Raw genomic sequence first — 21,229 nt, forward strand, 5'->3', positions numbered from 1 at the left:
CTGTAGCTCATCCCCACCAGTCAGCACACACCCTGCTCTGTTCACCTGAGCCGTCACTCGTTCCAAAGTGACTGTGGATTACTTCTGGGGTGTCAGTGTCCCGAATAGCGATGAGATTTCTCAACACATCAACATGCCGTACGCTTCACATAATGTACCAAGCAGTTCTGGCATACAGTTTTTGGTGATTTATGTCTCAGCCTAGTGGCTTCACATAGCCATGCCGCTGGCAGGGGAAAAAAGGCCACTGGTCTGCTTTAATTTAAACCTCCAATGAGTGGGCTGCACATTTATCAGTTAGTAATAAAATGCTCACATGCTGGCAAGCTATTTTCCTCTCTAATTGCAGAAGCCATTTACAGAGCAACCCACCAGACATAGGTGAGTTTAACTTTATGTACACACAGCAGAGGTGTGTATAGAAAGGGAATTTTGGAATTTCAGTGCAAGTGGTTCTATTTCTTGCTATTCTCAGGGCTGTAGCAAAGGAAGACCGATGGCCTATCTTTGTATGTTTCTTTTTCTCCAGGGCAAGAGTGAATGTCTGATGTGGTTGCAGCTTATAGAGGCTTATTAGATGTGCCCTCAGGGGCATATTTAATTGGAACAGGCGTCTCATTTTTAAGTCCCTCCTCAGCAAATACAAGAGCTGCTGTCGGGGCTTTACCTTTTAGGACGAGCGACTCGATTTGGTGGTAATGCTGAAAGCAGGGCCGCTAGCCATGAAGACTTGACATTAACCCCTACCTAGAGTGAAATTTCGTTAGCCTTATCTAAAAACAAATACACACACAAGAACCCAGATACAGAAATGTTGCTTGGTCTGTTCTCACAAAACCACTCAAGCAGTTAAGTTACTAAAAGTAGGCCTATTTTTCTCCTCTCGTCTGTTACCAATTTCACTTTCTTTGGCTGTTTTTCTTTTTATCTTGTCCTGATTTTCAAGGAACATGCAGAATATTGATAAGGAAATTCTATATTCTTTGACCATATCACTTTTTGACTTTTCTTCTTAACTCACTACCTTTTAACTCTGGAAAAATTGTGAGCCCAGTATATTTTCTCTTTAACACCATGACCAGAACCCAGTGTATGAAGTATCATGGAAATGACATGCTTAACAGAACACAGACATCTGACTCATGGCCAGCTCTTGAAAACTGGCCTGGCCAACTGAAGGTACAGTCCCGACTGACTAAAGGCAACTGATTTCCTTCAGTTTAGAACAGCAGAGCTGATGTCAAACTACAAAGAAAGGGCTGATTTTAATAATCTTAATAACCAAAATAAAAAATAAAATCTCTTTCTAAATTAAAGAATCTTAATGACTTTGAGGTAGATGAAGCTGTTGTCAGATAATGAAGTAATTAGGTGTAAGATATAAAAATAACAAAATTGAGCAAAAGAAAGCACTGATTTGAAATTATCTTCTTTTAAGTTCTGATGGAAAATTAAGAGCCCATCCAATTCAAAGTTCTAGGCACAAAATCCGGGTATGTCATGTGGTGGACTTGCTTCTTCAACTGGAGATGAACTTGGCAGCTGATGGAAAGAATCCACACTCCATGGAACACCAAACTACAAAATGACTGTCGCCATGAAGAAGCCAGTGACTTTGCATTCTATTTTTCCAATTTGGCTCATTCCCCAAAGTTCAGGCTTTGGAATCCTAAGGTCTGCTTCAGCACTTAACTAGCTCTTTGTTGGTGGAAGGGGCCGGGACTGTCTCTCCACACATAAACTGATCCTAAGGCAGAACAAGAAATTATATTAACCACGGAGTGTCTGTGTCACAGATGCATCAATGGTAAACTCATTTTGTTACAGAATCAAGGCAGCTGTTAATCTAAGTTTTCCCTTTGCTCTATCACTTCATTCTTGTTCAATGAGTCAGTGCCAGCACCAGAATCATAATCTCAAACATGTATCAGTTTTTAGTCCTGAATTCATATTTAATGCACCTTATCTTATAAACAAACATGTCCCTCGTCACTACAGGGCACCCATTTCTCAGAAATCACATTTATAAAACAGACGTCACACCTTTTAATTTTCTGTATTAATTACTATTTGCACTACTACTTCTCCACTTCAATATTTGGTCACTCAAATACCTGCCCTCTTCAAAGTAATTACTTTTTTCAACTAAAGGGATAGCTCTTTATGTTTCCCAACATAGATAATGTGCAAATTAGCTATTTTGTAAATGAAGTTCGATCTCTGATGATTTAGCCTGGCTTACGCCGCCAGCCCAGGAAACCTCTGCCTCCCAGGTTACCCCTCATCTCCTGCAGTCTGATCCCCGTAAGGATCAGCCTGTATTCTGTCCCTATCGATCTTTGACTCCTGCCCAGCACCTGGAACCCTCCCACTGTGCTCTTTGGAGTTTATGGTCCACCACCAACACGATGCTCCATATTCTTTAAAATGGCCCCGTGCCTTCTTGCTCTAACACGAGGTTCTCAAGGGGTAGCGGGGAGGAGGCGTGGCTTTTGTCTCTGGGGATATCTGTCAATGTGTCGAGACATTCTGGGTTGACATACTGTGGGGTGCTACTGGAATCTAATGGGTAGAGGTCAGGGATGCTGCTAAACAGCCTACAGTAGGTGATCACCCGATTTAAAATTGCAATCTCTTCTCATACCAGCACTCCTGCTCACCCTTACCCTGTTTTCTTTTTGTTCCAGAACACATTTAAATGCAAGAATAAATCAGTAAACCTCTTAAGTGCAGTCTAAATTATAGCCTGCTTATGTCATGAGGCTAAGTGCCTTGTTCCCCCACCCTGCCTATACTCATTTTAGAGTTCTTCCTTAAGAATGTTAAGCTTTGTTATATGACAATTATATCTCAAAAACAACAACAACAAAAACAAAAAACAAAACCCAGAGAAAAGAATGTTAAGCTTCTTATGATGTTAAGACTCCATTCAAAGTACTGAAAGTACCTCCACTTGGGGTGGAGGTGGGCATTTATTTTGTTTTCTATTGTCAATGTCCTTGGGTGAAAACAGCAGAACAGCTAAAGACTAAAATGAAAATTGTAAAATTGCAACTATGACTTACATCTCAAACAAGATAATGCAGAGTTCAATGTATAAGCCAGGTAAGAGATACTATACAAATGTTCCCTCAAAATAAGTCCAAGAGCTCTAAACAATTTTAATTGCTTATTAAATAAGGGAGGAATAAACACTGTCAATTAAATAATCTTTATAATTATTTTTTCTCTATTTAATAAGTAATCATAATATTTACTAGATACAGAACAGTTTTCTTTATTGCCTACTCCAAAGCTAAAAGAGTTAATCAATTTGAGCTTTTAAAATTTTAATTTACTATACAGCTGCTTATTAATGGTTTTAAAATTTGTTTTAAAAAACATAGCATTTACCTAACACAAGATTAGAAAACATTCTGCACCTACCTATCACAGGCAGACTACTCTAGGTGCCTGCAACCCAGCCCCCACCTTTTAAAATCTGACTCCTTACTTTGTCATAAATCACTTTTATAATGAGAGAGCAGCTAGGGCACGTTGCCACGTCTTCCCCATTCTCCAAATCTTCCTATAACAAAATCGAACACCGCACGGTCAGCATAGTCTTCTCTTGGCGATCTCCTTCTCCCAAACCCTCCCACCTCTGTGGGCAAGCTCCTTTGAGGCTGGCCTCCCCGCAAGGCATGTGAGGACCAAAAGCATCTTCCAAGAGAAATGCCAGCCCCACTCTTCCCTGGAAGCGTTCACTTGGGATAAACACCCAGGAGGGTGAGTCAAGGTTCAGTCGCCTCAAAACCCCCGGGAAGACAAAAACACATAATACCTTCCTCCAAAGGAGTATCACAGGAAGTGGAAGCTTAAGTTGGGAAGGATGGCGCCATCCACACCCTCCCCTCCCCGCTCCGGCCCGACTAAAGGCCAGAACCAAGTGCCGCCGACAGCGCGGAGTATCAAATTTGGGGGAATTCAGAAACGGATAAAAAAGGGAGTATATAACTATGAGCCGCGTGGATCGGCGGCAGGAACTCGGCAGAGCGAAAGCGCGCCTGCTCCGAGGAGTCGCCGGGCGGGTTCCCGAGTTACCTTGGTGATGCAGAAGTTATCTCCACACGGGCAGGGGTAGAAGTACGTCTCCGAGTCCTCGTCATATTGGAAGTCCTCGATCTCCACCTCGTCGTGAAACACCGCCATCGTTACCGGGGCCAGCAAAGGTCTGTCACCTCCGCCGTCCGACCCAAGCCGGGGCCGGTCCAACTTCTAGGGCGTCGTCGCCGTGCACCTGCGCAGGAATGACCGCTTCCGGCTCAGAGACAATGACGCAACTCAGGGTTTGAGGTCAAACGGGTGACCGGGTAGCGGTCACCATGGAGATGGCGGAGCTAGGGGGCGAAGACACGGGCGGACGGAAGTGGCTGCTCTGTGGGGTCGCGCCCCGCCCCGCCCATCGGACGGCAGCAACCAATAATATGTGGTGTTCGCTCGCGCGGCTGCTGCGTCACGTGAGGGAACACCGGAAGCTCTCCGGCGCCTGGGGCGGAGCTTGTCCCTACTTTGCGAGGTGAGTTCCAGAGGCGGCGGCGGGCTGGAGGTTCCTTATTGGGGGGTTGGTTACCTGCCTCAAGTCCGAGGGCCTTAGAGAGGCCTTAACCAGATCCCGCAGCGGGCGGCGGCCGGCCTAGGTAGCGTCGACCCTGCCCCTCGGCGACGCTGCGGAAAAGCGGGCGCGCTTTTTGAGTCTGAGGTGGCGGCGGGAACTGCTCGGACTCCGGAACGTCCCTCCCTGCCTCCCCGGTGACTGACGAAAAGCTCCCTTGGAATAGTGATTTCACCGAGTGACCGTGAGCTCTGGGCGACGCGTAGCTTGTAGTTCTGGCTGCACTCGGCTATTCAGGTACATCCCCGCCTCTTTCTCACCCTAGATTGTCTTCAAATGCCCTAAATTGTGTTGTCGAAAGGACCAAGCAAGATCTGTTAGCAAGTTGAGTTCTAGTCCCGTGTTTGCCAAGCATGTGTTGATAATATTATGTAACTACAATCAGGTGTTTCGCTAAGTATAATTCTTCCATCAACCCTGGGACTTTAGACGTTATTCCATATTATTAATCTTTAAACCGAGATACAGAGAATAACGTATCTTGACCAAAATCACACACCTAGGAAATGAAGAGCTTGTCTGTCCCCAAGCCTATGAACAAATTACTTAACTTACGTGAACCACAGTTTCTTCTTTGTAAAAGAAATGGCATCAGCATGCAGAGTTACTACCATGAGGCCTTTGTATACCTTAATGGGAAATGCAAATAAAAAGTGATTTGTCTCGAAAGCAGCACTAGTGCCTGTCTTGGTAAAACGGGGTTTCATGGGAGTATTGCTCCATTACTAGGCATTAATTCGAATCTTGGTAGAGAAGAATGCAGTGGGAAAACCACTATTTAGAAGCAGATCTGGGCTCAGAAGATGACCACTGGGAACTAACTCTGGCGGATGGACATTTACATTCTTTGGGCCTTATTTCCTCTTCTGACTGAAAGAGGGTTGGATTAGAGATGATTTACAAGATTCCTTTCAGATCCAACATTCTACTCTTGCCATGGAAATTATGAGTTTTACTTGGTTCAGCAATCACATATACGATATTCAGTTTATATTTATATAATACATATGCATAATATACACATGTACACATCCTTATGCTTATTTATGTACACGTACCCCGACGTTTGCATGAAGTTACCAATTTTGTGCACGCTGAAGTGCCACCTGGTTTAGCCCTTTTAAGGCTTGAAAACCTAAAGGCAGAGGAGTCTTTGGGAGAAAATTTAGAAGTTATGTTAAAGGGATTTGTAGAAGATTACTTCAGAGGCTTCACCAACATTCTATTTTGCCTAATTGGAGATCCACCCAGGAGTTAGGAAACATTTGCTAAACTTGTTGAGGGTTAACTGGGATGGTTCTACTCTGAGCAAAGGAGAAAGCCCACATAGCTCAGAGCCCACATAGCTCAGAGGCTGCTCCCTGAATCTTTGCAGACACGGATACTTCCCAGGTAGCCTCTTGGAGAGAGGAGGGCAGAGAGTCTGCAGTGTTTGTTCTGTAGTCCCAGTGATCATTTTGAGGTTGGGAACTTTCTTTAGTTCTTCTGAGCATAAGTACCTACAAAATAAAGGTGAGCCATTTTTGAATGTACAGAAATGGGTGCAGCAGTCATACTTGGTTCATGGAACTATAAATTGGTAGACCTTTTAGAAAACAGTTTGGATCTATCAAAAACAGTTTGCTGGGGAATCTTAAGATCTGAGGTTTGTAATCCTGAAAGTTTCAGCAGTCGTTGGATAATTTTTCTTTATAATTTCCTTGTAGTTTTCCAACTTTTCTTTGAGTGTGTATTACCTCAAATGGAAAAAGAAAAATGAATGAACCACTTATTAATAGTAATTGACACTGTGCCAGGCCCTGTACCAAATGGTTTACATGCATCATGTCATGGAAACAGCCCAATGAGGTATAGGTATCATTAATCCCATCTTCAACATTGGGAAACCTGAGCTTTAGGGGCTTAGGTTTAGGAGCTTACCAAAAGGGGCAATGCTGGTAAGTGACATTAAGCTATGGTGATCACTCAGACCTGTCTGACCCCAGAAACTAGGCTCTAATTACCTTCAGTACCATCTGTGATATGATGGTGCTTGAAGCAAAGCTAGATTAAACAAACAGCCCTGGCACCCTGTAGACTGCTGAGATTTTCTGCTAGAGCAGTGCTGGTTCCCTTGAGGCCTAGATTTGGGGGTCTCCTTGGCCTTCCATACCACTTTCAGCCTGCCGTCTGTTGCCATATCCCTTGTCTGGCCAGAGGTGGTTTCCCATATCGTTCTGCCAGTTTGAGTTCATCCTGTGCTGAGGAAAGTAAAACTGTAGCCAGTCCTGTGAGGCATTATTTTACGCCACCCAGCATTTTTTAATAAAACATCACAATGACTACTAAACTTTACATTTATTCCTAAAAGGGAATAGACATTTTATAATATAATGAGACATCTTTGGACTCTGAGAGCATGACAAAAGCAAGTTTATTAGTTGCTATACAGTCATTTGAGATCACAAATTTATGGTTTAAAAATAATTTTTTTTAATTGTAACACTGCTGATTTGGAAAATAACAGTGACCAAAATTCTTAACGTGAGATTGAGTTTAGAACTAGATCATACTTATGTCATAGCAGCTGTTTTTTATGAGTGCTGTTGTAGATCAGGCTAAGGAGTTGTTTATTGGCAATATCAACCCACTGCCTCACTAGATTGTTGGGCAGGGATAACGTATTTGGGTTGATTTTTTAGTGACACTCCTGCTTGCTAGGTATTTCCCCGGACGTTTATTCCTTTCAGCAATCTAGTGAGGTAGTGTTGTCATTCCCATTTATAAATGGGAAGAGGTGAGTGGCCTAAGGTCAGAAAGCAGAAAGGAGTCAGATCTGAGCCCAGTTCTGCTGATTCTGAGTCGAGCACTCTGTTACAACTTGTATTCCACTCGGGTCCCCTTACCAAATGCCGGGATCCCTTGTGCTTCCTCACTGGCACCTAGGATTATAAATCAGCAGGTGCCATGCTAGCTCTGTGAGTTTTATCTCAGTGCATTCATGCTCTTTGAGGCATTCTTGGTTTTGCTTTCTCTCTCTGCTTGCTCACACCTCATCCCGTCTATCAGCAAGTGATAGGGCTCTAATTCCAAAATCTATTCCATGTTCATCTGCTTCTGTCTGAGTTTTATCCTGTCTACGCTTAGCCTGGTGCCTTCTAGCTGAACTTCCTGCTTCAACTCTTGCCCCTCTGCGCTCTGTTCTTTACAGGGCAGCCTGAGTGATCCTTTAACGTAAATTAGATCACATCCCTCCCCTGGTTTACTTAAACCCTTCAGTTGTTGCCCATCGCCTTCAGAAGCAAGTCCACACCCTTCCTGTGGCCTGCTGTGACCTGGCACGTGGCTCCCTGCTTGACCTCATCTCCTGTCACTGTCCTTGGCTCACTGCTTTCCAGTCACACTGGCTGGGCTTCCTCTACCACACACCAGGCTTGTTTCTGTGATGGAGCCTCGCCCCAGTGCTCTGCACCCAGCGCCTGCTTGGCTGCCTCTTTCCCCTCATTCGGGTCTCAGCTCTGATGCCTCTTGAGAGAGACCTTTCCTGATATTCCCCCACCTACCCCATCACTCTTATTTCCTTTATCACACTCATTGTAATCTGTGTCTTGTTAATTATCTGTTTACTATTATCTGTGGTAGACACTGTGATAAAAGCCTCACGATGGCAGAGGCCTTGTGTCTGCTTGTTTATTGTGTCTCCACAACCTAAAATAGTGCCTGGTGCCTCAGTAATTGTTAAAGAATTTGAATATAGTTATTGAACAGAAACTAGTATCATTCATTTTAAATCTTAATCTGTTGCTTGCAGTTCATTGCTTAAATGGATATCTGTTTTATTTAGCATTTATGATACTCTTCTCTGTTTTAAAAATAAAATAACTTTTTGGTGAGATAAGGCCCATGAGGATACAAATATTGATGGAATATTCTTTTTTTTTTTTTTTTTTTTTTTTTTTTTTTTTTTTTTTTTGCGGTACACGGGCCTCTCACTGTTGTGGCCTCTCCCTCCGCGGAGCACAGGCTCCGGACGCGCAGGCTCAGCGGCCACGGCTCACGGGCCCAGCCGCTCCGCGGCATATGGGATCCTCCCAGACCGGGGCTCAAACCCGCGTCCCCTGCATCGGCAGGCAGACCCTCAATCACTGCGCCACCAGGGAAGCCCTGATGGAATATTCTTTCTTGTATGGTTTTGAAAATTACTTAATATGTTAATTTTATATAGTTAATTAATACATTGAATGTATAAAAACCATTGGACGTAAATTTCAAAGTATGTGTAGTTTTTTTCTTTTTTTTGTATTTTTTGAGTGTGGCTTTGTTTTTTAAAACAAATTTCTATTGAAGTATAGTTGATTTGCATTGTTGGTTAGTTTCAGGTGTATAGCACAGCGATTCAGTTATACATACATAAGTATACATGTTCTTCAGATTTTCCTCCCTTATAGGTTATTACAAAATATTGAGTATAGTTTCCTGTGCTATACAGTAGATCCTTGTTGGTTATCTATTTTATATATAGTAGTGTGGATATGTTAATCCCAAACATGTATTCCTCCCCTTCTTTCCCCTTTGGTAACCATAAGTTCATTTTCTATGTCTGTGTGTCTGTTTCTGTTGCATAGATAAATTCATTTGTATCATATTTTGGATTCCACATATAAGTGATATCATGTGGTTATTTGTCTTTCCTTGTCTGACTTCACTTAGTGTGAAAATCTCTAGGTCCATCCATGTTGCTGCAAATGGCATTATTTCATTCTTTTTTATGGCTGAGTAATATTCCATTGTATATATATATACGACATCTTTATCCGTTCATCTGTCAATGGCCACTTAAGTTGCTTCCATGTCTTGGCTTTGTAAGTAGTGCTGCAGTGAACATTGGGGTGCATGTATCTTTTTGAATTATGGTTTTCTCTGGATATATGTCCAGGAGTGGGATTGTAGGATCATATGGTAGTTTTATTTTTAGTTTTTTAAGGAACCTCCATACTGTTCTACATAGAGGCTGCACCAGTTTACATTCCCACCAAGAGGGTAGGAGGGTTCCTTTTTCTCCACACCCTTTGCAGCATTTATTATTTGTAGACTTTTTGATAGTGGCCATTCTGACTAGTGTAAGGTGATACATCGTTGTAGTTTTGATTTGCATTTCTCGAATAATTAGCAATGCTGAGCATCTTTTCATTGTGTCTTGGGCCATCTGTATGTCTTTGGAGAAATGTCTATTTAGATCTTCTGTCCATTCTTTGATTGGGTTGTTTGATTTTTTGATATTGCGCTGTATGAGCTGTTTGTATATTTTGGAGATGAACCCCTTGTTGGTTGCATTGTTTGCAAATTTTTTATCCCATTCTGTAGGTTGTCTTTTCGTTTTGTTCATGGTTTCCTCTGCTGTGCAAAAGCTTTTAAGTTTAATTAGGTCCCATTTGTTTGTTTTTATTTCCGTTACTCTAGGGCAGTGGCCCCAACCTTTTTGGCACCAGGGACCGGTTTCGTGGACGACAGTTGTTCCACAGACCAGGGTGGGGTGGGGTGGGGTGGGGTGAGGGGATGGTTTGAGGATGATTCAAGCACATTACATTTATTGTGCACTTTATTTCTATTATTATTACATTGCAATATATAATGAAATAATTATACAACTCACCCTAATGCAGAATCAGTGGAAGCCCTGAGCTTGTTTTCATGCAACTAGATGGTCCCATCTGGGGGTGATGGGAGACAGGGACACCCGAAGTGTGTTGCTTATGTCCACTCTACTCCGTGATCTCATTTTGGTTGCTGTCCCTGCAGAAAACCCTGCTTCATAAGGATAGGATGTTGGAAATGGAAGCAGGCTTTTCAGTGCTTTTGTGGCAATCTCAGAATATCCCGCCTTGACTTTAATCCAGAATGTATGGAGATTTGAAGTCGACTCAAACATACTTTAAAGGACACCGTCATTTGCGGTCTCAAGCAGTTGATTCTCTTCTAGCATGGATGAAGTCGATTCACCTGGCTTATTCACAGATGGGTCGCGGATCCATTCCTTCCTGGTTCGGGAGTCTTTTGTGGTTGGGGAGTAATGCTCAGACTCTTTTGAAAGCTGAGATAGGTGATCATGCACTAGTGGGAGAAAGAAGGCCCTGGCTCAGTCTCTTTCAAAATCTCTGCTAATGTTTGAAACATGTCAAAAATCCCAATGTTCACTCGTCGCCCCCATAATTCCAGTTTGGCTTTGAATACAGCCACTTTATCTGCCAACTTGAACACAGTTGTCATTCTCCTGTGAAATGACAGATTGAGTTCACTGAGCAGGTTGAATACGTCACACAAGTAAGCAAGTTTTGCAGCCCATTTGTGTCACTGAAATGTAGTGCCAGTGGTGACTGTTTTTCTAAAAGAAATCTTAGGAGCGGCTCTTGTAACTCAAAAACTGTGGCCAGTGATCTACCTTTAGAAAGCCATCTCACTTCTGTGTATAAGAGAAGACGTGTGTGCTCTGTGTCCATCTCCTCACAGAGCTGCACAAACAGATGTGAGTTAAGGGCATGTACTTTAATGTGGTTGATAATTTTAATCACATCCTGCAAAACCTTAAGTTCAGGTGACATTTTTCGGCTAACCAGCCTTTGTCTACGGATGACACAGTGAGTAGACTCACATTCATAAGCGACCTCTTTGACCCAAGTGGTGAAACCAGAAAGCTGTCCAGCTGTGGCAGGTGCTCCGTCCGCACATACTGACACAAAATGACCAATTCAGGGCTTCCCTGGTGGCGCAGTGGTTAAGAATCCACCTGCCAATGCAGGGGACACAGGTTCAAGCCCTTGTCCAGGAAGATCCCACATGCCCATGTGCCACAACTACTGAGCCTGTGATCTAGAGCCTGCGAGCCACAACTACTGAGCCCGTGTGCCACAACTACTGAAGCCTGTGCGCCTAGAGCCCGTTCTCCACAGCAAGAGAAGCCACCACAATGAGAAGCCCATGCACCACAACGAAGAGCAGCCCCCACTCGCCACAACTAGAGAAAGCCCGCATATAGCAATGAAGATCCAGTGCAGCCAAAAGTAAATTAATTAAATAATTTTTAAAAAATGACCAATTCAGTTTTCCTGATATGTCCCGATAAGTCCAAAGAGTTGAATAGTTCTGCAGCTGTGGTGTTGGTTGGCAACAAAAGTGCGCATAACTTATCCTCATGCACATCCTTCTGAAAAATATATTGCACAAAAAACAAGCGTTGTTGCCTTGTTGTCAACATCAGTAGACTCGTCAACGTGGATTGCATACCACAGTGACTCATAAATCCTCTCTAACAATTGTGTCTCAGTATCCTCTGCTGCTATTTCATCAGTTCATCTGGTTATGGTGCTAGCTGCAAGAGGAATACATGCCACCTTTTGAACTGCAGCCTCTCCTAAAAGTTCATGACAGATGTCCTTAATAGCAGGCAGGATCAGCTTTTCACCAATATAAAGGGCTTCTTAGCTTTAGCAATGTGGTCAGCCACTAAGAATGATGCTCTCAGTGCAGACACATTTGATGAAGTGGTGGCCTTCAATAATTGCTTCTGTTCTTTGTGTTCATGTTTTTTTCTTTTGAAAAACTCCAAAGGCTTGTCTTTTAATGCAGGGTGCTTGGTCTCCGTGTGGCGAAGCAGTTGAAGGTTTCATGGCTTTGTTGGATAGCCGGTTGCCACGTATTACACAAAAGCAGGCTTGGAGAATGTGAATAACCTGTTGCAGTGAACCGGTAATTATGTAGGACTCTTGGTATTTTCTTTTAAATCCAGCTTTCTTTCTGTTGGCAGTCTTAGAGTCTTCTGCCATCTCATCATTGGGTCTTTCCCCATTTTCAGAGAAGCTCTCCAGAGACGTTTGTTTCTTATGCATTTTGGCTAGGGTTAGCTTGTGGGCTTACCAAAACTCTGACTGAGACAAGTGCGCAGTGTGGGAAAGAGGCACAGTGGAAGTGGTAAATAAAATAATGGGTGGGCCACGCGTGGACTAAATAAGTGTCGGATTCTGACTCAAAGCCTGCCACTAGATGCAGCTGTACAATTGAAGTACAGCAACTCACTTGCCACTATAAAGCCTGCCACTAGATGCAGCTTAATTGTCACTTACCACTCACTGATAGGGTTTTTTCTTTCTTACATCTTTATTGGAGTATAATTGCTTAACAATGGGGTGTTAGTTTCTGCTTTATAACAAAATGAATCAGTTATACATATACATATGTTCCCATATCCCCTCCCTCTTGCGTCTCCCTCCCACCCTCCCTATCCCACCCCTCCAGGCGGTCACAAAGCACCGAGCTGATCTCCCTGTGCTATGTGGCTGCTTCCCACTAGCTATCTACCTTACGTTTGGTAGTGTATATATGTCCATGCCTCTCTCTCGCTTTGTCACAGCTTACCCTTCACCCTCCCCATATCCTCAAGTCCATTCTCTAGTAGGTCTGTGTCTTTATTCCTATCTTACCCCTAGGTTCTTCATGACATTATTTTTCTTCTTAAATTCCATATATACGTGTTAGCATACGGTATTTGTCTTTCTCTTTCTGACTTACTTCACTCTGTATGCCAGACTCTAGGTCTATCCACCTCATTACAAATAGCTCAATTTCGTTTCTTTTTATGGCTGAGTAATATTCCATTGTATATATGTGCCACATCTTCTTTATCCATTCATCCGATGATGGACACTTAGGTTGTTTCCATCTCCAGGCTATTGTAAATAAGGCTGCAATGAACATTTTGGTACATGACTCTTTTTGAATTATGGTTTTCTCAGGGTATATGCCCAGTAGTGGGACTGCTGGGTCATATGGTAGTTCTATTTGTAGTTTTTTAAGGAACCTCCATACTGTTCTCCATAGTGGCTGTACCAATTCACATTCCCACCAGCAGTGCAAGAATGTTTCCTTTTTTCCACACCCTCTCCAGCATTTATTGTTTCTAGATTTTTTGATGATGGGCATTCTGACTGGTGTGAGATGATATCTCATTGTAGTTTTGATTTGCATTTCTCTAATGAGTAAAGACGTTGAGCATCCTTTCATGTGTTTGTTGGCAGTCTGTATATCTTCTGTGGAGAAATGTCTATTTAGGTCTTCTGCCCATTTTTGGATTGGGTTGTTTGGTTTTTTGTTATTGAGCTGCATGAGCTGCTTATAAATTTTGGAGATTAATCCTTTGTCAGTTGCTTCATTTGCAAATATTTTCTCCCATTCTGAGGGTTGTCTTTTGGTCTTGTTTATGGTTTCCCTTGCTGTGCAAAAGCTTTTAAGTTTCATTAGGTCCCATGTGTTTATTTTTGTCTTTATTTCCATTTCTCTAGGAGGTGGGTCAAAAAGGATCTTGCTGTGATTTATGTCATAGAGTGTTCTGCTTATGTTTTCCTCTAAGAGTTTGATAGTTTCTGGCCTTACATTTAGGTCTTTAATCCATTTTGAGCTTATTTTTGTGTATGGTGTTAGGGAGTGATCTAATCTCATACTTTTACATGTCCCTGTCCAGTTTTCCCAGCACCACTTATTGAAGAGGCTGTCCTTTCTCCACTGTACATTCCTGCCTCCTTTATCAAAGATAAGGTGACCATATGTCCGTGTGTTTAACTCTGGGCTTTCTATCCTGTTCCATTGATCTATCTTTCTGTTTTTGTGCCAGTACATACTGTCTTGATTACTGTAGCTTTGTAGTATAATCTGAAGTCAGGGAGCCTGATTCCTCAAGCTCCATTTTTCGTTCTCAAGATTGCTTTGGCTATTCGGGGTCTTTTTGTTTCCATACAAATTGTGAAATTTTTTGTACTAGTCTCTGAAAAATGCCATTGGTAGTTTGATAGGGATTGCATTGAATCTGTAGATTGCTTTGGGTAGTAGAGTCATTTTCACAATGTTAATTCTTCCAATCCAAGAACATGGTATATCTCTCCATCTATTTGTATCATCTTTAATTTCTTTCATCAGTGTCTTATAATTTCCCCTTTTATGGCTGTTAGTATTTACCTTATGTATTGAGGTGCTCTTATGTTGGGTGCATAAATATTTACAATTGTTATTTCTTCTTCTTGGATCGATCCCTTGATCATTATGTAGTGTTCTTCTTTGTCTCTTCTAACAGTCTTTATTTTAAAGTCTATTTTGTCTGATACGAGAATTGCTACTCCAGCTTTCTTTTGGTTTCCATTTGCATGGAATATCTTTTTCCATCCCCTTACTTTCAGTCTCTATGTGTCTCTAGGTCTGAATGGGTCTCTTGTAGACAGCATATATATGGGTCTTGTTTTTGTATCCATTCAGCCAATCTGTGTCTTTTGGTGGGAGCATTTAGTCCATTTACATTTAAGGTAATTATCGATATGTATGTTCCTATTCCCATTTTCTTAATTGTTTGGGGTTCGTTATTGTAGGTCTTTTCCTTCTGTTGTGTTTCTTGCCTAGAGAAGTTCCTTTAGCATTTCTTGTAAAGCTGGTTTGGTGGTGCTGAACTCTCTCAGCTTTTGCTTGTGTGTAAAGGTTTTAATTTCTCCATCAAATCTGAATGAGATCCTTGCTGGGTAGAGTAATCTTGGTTGCAGGTTTTTCTCCTTCATCACTTTAAGTATGTCCTGCCAGTCCCTTCTGGCTTGCAGAGTTTCTGCTGAAAGATCAGTTGTTAACCTTATGGGGATTCCCTTGTGTGTTATTTGTTGTTTTTCCCTTGCTGCTTTTAATATGTTTTCTTTGTACTTAATTTTTGACAGTTTGATTAATATGTGTCTTGGCATGTTTCTCCTTGGGTTTATCCTGTATGGGACTCTCTGTGCCTCCTGGACTTGATTAACTATTTCCTTTCCCATATTAGGGAAGTTTTCAACTATAATCTCTTCAAATATTTTCTCAGTCCCTTTCTTTTTCTCTTCTTCTTCTAGAACCTCTATAATTCGAATGTTGGTGTGTTTAATGTTGTCCCAGAGGTCTCTGAGACTGTCCTCAGTTCTTTTCATTCTTTTTTCTTTCTTCTGCTCTGCAGTAGTTATTTCCACTATTTTATCTTCCAGGTCACTTATCCGTTCTTCTGCCTCAGTTATTCTGCTATTGATCCCATCTAGAGTATTTTAAATTTCATTTATTGTGTTGTTCATCGTTGCTTGTTTCATCTTTAGCTCTTCTAGGTACTTGTTAACTGTTTCTTGCATTTTGTCTATTCTGTTTCCAAGATTTTGGATCATCTTTACTATCATTATTCTGAATTCTTTTTCAGGTAGACTGCCTATTTCCTCTTCATTTGTTAGGTCTGGTGGGTTTTTATCTTGCTCCTTCTCCTGCTGTGTGTCTTTTTGTCTTCTCATTTTGCTTATCTTACTGTGTTTGGGGTCTCCTTTTTGCAGGCTGCAGGTTTGTAGTTCCCGTTGTTTTTGGTGTCTGTCCCCAGTGGCTAAGTTTGTTTCAATGGGTTGTGTAGGCTTCCTGGTGGAGGGGACTAGTGCCTATGTTCTGGTGGATGAGGCTGGATCTTGTCTTTCTGGTGGGTAGGTCCACATCTGGTGGTGTGTTTTGGGGTGTCTGTGGACTTTTTATGATTTTAGGCAGCCTCTCTGCTAATGGGTGGGGTGTGTTCCTGTCTTGCTAGTTGTTTGGCATAGGGTGTCTAGCACTGTAGCTTGCTGGTTGTTGAGTGAAGCTGAGTGCTGGTGTTGAGATGGAGATCTGTGGAAGATTTTCGCTGTTTGATATCATGTGGAGCTGGGAGGTCTCTTGTGGACCAGTGTCGTGAAGTTGGCTCTCCCACCTCAGAGGCACAGCACTGACTCCTGGCTGCAGCACCAAGAACCTTTCATCCACACGGCTCAGAATAAAAAGGAGAAAAAGTAGAAAGAAAGAATTAGTAGGAGGAAAGAAAGAAAGAAAGAAAGAAAGGAAAGAAAGAAAGGAAGGAAGGAGCGAGGAAGGGAGTGGGGGAGGAAGGAGGGAAGGAAGGAGGGAAGGAAGGAAAAAAGGAAAGAAGATAAAGTAAAATAAAATAAAGTATGATAAAATATAATAAAGTTATTAAAATAAAAAATAATTATTAAGGAAAAAAAACGGACGGATAGAACCCTGGGGCAAATGGTGGAAGCAAAGCTATACAGACAAAATCTCACACAGAAGCATACACATACACACTCAGAAAAAGAGGAAAAGGGGAAAAAATCATAAATCTTGCTCTCAACGTCCACCTCCTCAATTTGGGATGATTTGTTGTCTAAAGGAGGGATGGAAGGAAGGAAGAGAGGGAGGGAGGGAGGAAGGAAGGAAGGAAGGAATATAAAGTAAAATAAAGTAAGATAGAATAAAATAGTTATTAAAATAAAAATAATTATTAAGAAAAAAAATTAAAAAAAAACGGACAGAGAGAACCCTAGGACAAATGGTGGAAGCAAAGCTGTACAGACAAAATGTCACAGAGAAACATACACATACACACAAAAAGAGGAAAAGGGGAAAAAATCATAAATCTTTCTCTCAAAGCCCACCTCCTCAATTTGGGATGATTCATTGTCTATTCATGTATTCCACAGATGCAGGGTACATCAAGTTGATTGTGGAGCTTTAATCCGCTGCTTCTGAGGCTGCTGGGAGAGATTTCCCTTTCTCTCCTTTGTTCTCACAGCTCCCGGGTCTCAGCTTTGGATTTGGCCCCGCCTCTGCGTGTAGGTTGCCGGAGGGCGTCTGTTCTTCGCTCAGACAGGACAGGGTTAAAGGAGCAGCCACTTCGGGGACTCTGGCTCACTCAGGCCGGGAGGGAGGGAGGGGCACGGAGTGCGGGGCAAGCCTTTTGGGAGGTCTGAGGTCTTCTGCCAGTGTTCAGTAGGTGTTCTGTAGGAGTTGTTCCACGTGTAGCTGTATTTCTGGTGTATCTGTGAGGAGGAAGGTGAGCTCCGCATCTTACTCTTCCGCCATCTTCCCCGGAGTCTGATAGGGTTTTTTTTTTTTTTTTTTGTTACGTGGGCCTCTCACTGTTGTGGCCTCTCCCCTTGCGGAGCACAGGCTCCGGACGCACAGGCTCAGCGGCCATGGCTCACGGGCCTAGCCGCTCCGCGGCACGTGGGATCCTCCCAGACCGGGGCACGAACCCGCGTCCCCTGCATCGGCAGGCGGACTCCCAACCACTGCGCCACCAGGGAAGCCCCATCTGATAGGGTTTTGATATGAGTCTGCAAGCAATTGATTTATTATGGTCTCTGTGCAGTCAGACCTCTCTGGTAATGATAATCTGTATTTGCAGCCGCTCCCCAGCGCTATCATCACTGCCTCATCTCCACCTCAGATCATCAGGCATTAGATTCTCATAAGGAGCATGCAGCTTAGATCCCTTGCATGCACAGTTCACAGTAGGAGTTGTGCTCTTATGAGAATCTAATGCTGCTGCTGATCTGACAGGAGGCGGAGCTCAGGCAGTAATGTGAGCGATGGGGAGCGGCTGTAAATACAGATGAAGCTTCTCTCACTCCCCTGCTGCTCACCTCCTGCTGTGCGACCTGGGGGGGGGGTTGGGGACCTGTGCTCTAGGAGACAGATCCAAAAAGATATACCTGCAATTTATGTCAAAGAGTGTCCTGCTTATGTTTTCCTTTAGGAGTTTTGTCGTACTTGGTCTTACATTTAGGTCTTTAATCCATTTTGAATTTATTTTTGTGCCTGGTGTTAGAGAACATTCTAATTTCATTCTTTTACATGTAGCTGTCCAGTTTTCCCAGCACCACTTACTGAAGAGACTCTCTTTTCTCCATTGTGTATTCCTGCCTCCTTTGTCATAGGTTAATTGAGCATAAGTGTGTGGGTTTATTTCTGGGCTTTCTATCCTGTTCCATTGATCTACATGTCTATTTTTGTGCCAGTACCATGTTTTGATGACCATAGCTTTGTAGTATAGTCTGAAGTCAGGGAGCCTGATTCCTCCAGCTCCGTTTTTCTTTCTCAAGATTGCTTTGGCTACTCAGGGTCTTTTGTATTTCCATACAAATTTAAAAATTTTTTGTTCTAGTTCTGTGAAAAATGCCATTGGTAATTGGATAAGGATTGCATTGAATCTGTAGATAGCTTGGGTAATATAGTCATTTTGACGATAATTGATTTTTCCAATCCAAGAACATGGTGTATCTTTCCATCTGTTTGTGTCATCTTTGATTTCTTTCATCAGCATCTTATAGTTATCGTAGTAGAGGTCTTTTACCTCCTTAGCTAGGTTTATTGCTAGGTATTTTTTTTTTTTTTGATGTGATGGTAAATGGGATTGTTTCCTTAATTTCTCTTTCTGATCTTTTGTTGCTAGTGTATAGAAATGCAACACATTTCTGGGTATAATTTTTTATCCTGTGACTTTACCAAATTCATTGATGAGCTCTAGTAGTTTTTTGGTAGCATCTTCAGGATTTTATATGTATAGTGTCATAATTATCTGTTGCTTGCAGTTCACTGTTTATTTTATTTATTTATTTATTTTTTTAGTTGCGGTATGTGGGCCTCTCACTGTTGTGGCCTCTCCCGTTGCGGAGCACAGGCTCTGGACGCGCAGGCTCAGTGGCCATGGCTCATGAGCCTAGCCGCTCCGCGGCATGTGGGATCTTCCCAGACCGGGGCATGAACCTGTGTCCCCTCCATCGGCAGGCAGACTCTCAACCACTGCGCCACCAGGGAAGCCCACAGTTAACTGTTTAAATGGATATATGTTTTATTTAGCCTTTATGATACTTTTCTCTGTTTTAGAAATAACCTTGGTGAGGTAAGGCCTATGAGGATACAAACATTGATGTTCTTTTTTGTATGGCTTTAAAAAATTACTTAATATTTGTTAATTTTCCATAGTTAATTAATACTTACACTGAATATATAAAACCATTGGACATATTTCAAAGTATGGGTAGGTTTTTTTTCTTTAAATACCTATTGCTTTGGAAGGCACTTTGAACACAATTTGATGAAATACCCTTCTTTTTACCAGTAGGTGGCGCTCTTGGTCATGGTTACTATTGTTACAAAACAAGATTTTAGAATTTTAAAGAGAACAGCTTTTTAAAATTAACATTTCTTTGTTTTCCAGTTCAGTTGAGCAGTAGACCGTTCAAACAGCATAATCACTAAAATATGTGTCTCAGATGAGGACAACTTACTGTAGCAGTAGTTGTCCAAAACATTGAGCAGAACAGGGTGTCCATATGTACTTACATATCAGTTAAGTTTTATCAGGGAAGTTGACCCCAAGTGACATGTAACTGTATCATTCCAGCCATTGAGCTGGTTGTTCATGGGGTGGATACCCTAAGCAGCAGGAGTTACAGACAGGCCAAAGAAGATGAAAGAGAGAAGCAGCAAGACAATCAGACAAGAAAAGTGGAAACAGGAGGAGGAATGAATGGGAAGGGGGTCTTTGCGAGTCGGCTTGCTCCGCGGTGATGCTTGCTGATTACAATGAGCCTTTCCTTTTGCCTCTAAGAGACGGTGCTTTTTAATTTTCCCCAACATCGTTCGTATATGTTGTCTCTGCCGTTGCAGGAACTTTGTGAGAATTTCAGTATATGGAAACACTGTCTGTGTTCCAACTGGTATATATTCCAAAAGTCTCAGTGTAAATGCAGGACCAGAATATTGCATGTCAGTCAGTCAGCCAGCCGTACTCTTAATGACTCCTGAACTCTCATGGACTTCTAAAGTAAGTGTTGCCTTCTTTCTTTCAATGATTTATGTACCATTTTTGGTTTAGTGCATTCAAAGGAGAAAAACTACGTGTAGTAGTTTTACATGAGTTGAAAGAGGCCTTATACTTATTTCATTTACTAGAGAGAAAAATAGTGAGTAGCATGCTTATCCACAGTGATGCTGCATGGCAAGAAATAGATCTTTTATCTTGTCTAAAGACTAGTTATTGAAACAGTGGATTTTTGATATAATTTGGTTATAACTGAATAAATTACATATGACTGCTATCACTGCTCAATTTGCTTACTTTTATTTATTTCTTGTCTCTGTCTTTTAAATGTAGGCTCCCTAAGGTCTTTGTTTTGTTCATGTTTGTATCCCCAGGACCTGCCATGTGATGGGCTTTAATAAATATTTGTCAAATGAAGGGCTAAATTAATGAATGTGGAGTAGGAATGCAGCACAGCTCACTTGAATATTTTTCTAACACTGTATTTGTTACAATTAATTTATGTAGTACCTTCCAAAGAGCTCAGGAAATAGAGTGTTCACATACATTTTCATTTATTCTCAAGCCAACTGAGATAGGAAAGGACAGATATATATGGCAATGTAACGTGTTAAAAGTGGCCATCTTAGGCAAAGAAATATTTAAAAATTGGCAGAGGAAAACAGAGTGATAGGAAGCAAAAAAAAATGTATCATTTGACTTCCAGTCAGTGCTTTCCCTGATAGGCCAGTAGTTTTTAGAATTTGAAATGTTGGAGAATCTTTCTGGCTTTTTTTTTTTTTAACTTGTTATTGAAGTGTAACATATAAACAGAAGTACATAAATCCTAAGAGGACTGCTTCATTGAATTTTTAAGACTTAATTTGTTTTTTAGAGCAGTTTTAGGTTCCCAGCAAAACTGAGGGCTAGTAGAGGGATTCCCCATACACCCG

At 41.9% G+C, this 21,229-nt stretch overlaps 2 protein-coding genes across 7 annotated transcripts in view; one reads left to right on the forward strand and one right to left on the reverse strand.

Moving 5' to 3' along the window:
• Positions 1-427: 427 nt before the first annotated feature.
• DPH3 (diphthamide biosynthesis 3) lies at positions 428-4,425 on the reverse strand. 2 transcript variants are annotated; one of them, XM_081235578.1, is made up of 3 exons: positions 4,084-4,423; positions 3,494-3,568; positions 428-1,747 (listed from the first exon to the last, which is right to left on the reverse strand). In XM_081235578.1, the coding sequence occupies exons 1-3, from the start codon at positions 4,189-4,191 to the stop codon at positions 1,682-1,684; spliced, it is 249 nt and encodes an 82-aa protein (XP_081091704.1). In that variant the 5' UTR covers positions 4,192-4,423; the 3' UTR covers positions 428-1,681. The 2 variants fall into 2 exon arrangements, with proteins under 2 accessions (XP_081091704.1, XP_081091705.1); XM_081235579.1 differs by lacking the exon at positions 3,494-3,568 and having other exon boundaries at positions 4,084-4,425.
• Positions 4,426-4,527: 102 nt separating this feature from the next.
• OXNAD1 (oxidoreductase NAD binding domain containing 1) overlaps positions 4,528-21,229 on the forward strand; it is a 61,467-nt gene continuing 44,765 nt past the window's right edge. Inside the window, exons 1-2 of one of the 5 annotated variants that reach the window (XM_081235574.1) lie at positions 4,528-4,558; positions 20,144-20,300. The gene's annotated coding sequence lies outside the window, so the exon portion shown is untranslated. Of the gene's footprint in view, positions 4,892-11,970; positions 12,377-20,143; positions 20,301-21,229 lie in introns of those variants that run through there. The other 4 variants (XM_081235573.1, XM_081235575.1, XM_081235576.1 and 1 more) reach the window with 4 other exon arrangements.

This window comes from Mesoplodon bidens (assembly GCF_964165515.1).
Source record: "Mesoplodon bidens genome assembly, chromosome: 5".
In the NCBI taxonomy this organism is placed as follows: Eukaryota; Metazoa; Chordata; class Mammalia; order Artiodactyla; family Ziphiidae; genus Mesoplodon; species Mesoplodon bidens.

Coding starts and splice junctions, on each gene's coding strand:
- DPH3 (XM_081235578.1), bottom strand. CDS start 4,191: ATGGCGGTGTTTCACGACGAGGTGGAGATCGAGGACTTCCAATATGAC. Junction 3,569..4,083: donor ATAACTTCTGCATCACCAAG/GTAACTCGGGAA, acceptor ATTTTGTTATAG/GAAGATTTGGAGAATGGGGA. Junction 1,748..3,493: donor TAAAAGTGATTTATGACAAA/GTAAGGAGTCAG, acceptor GTTCTGCCTTAG/GATCAGTTTATGTGTGGAGA.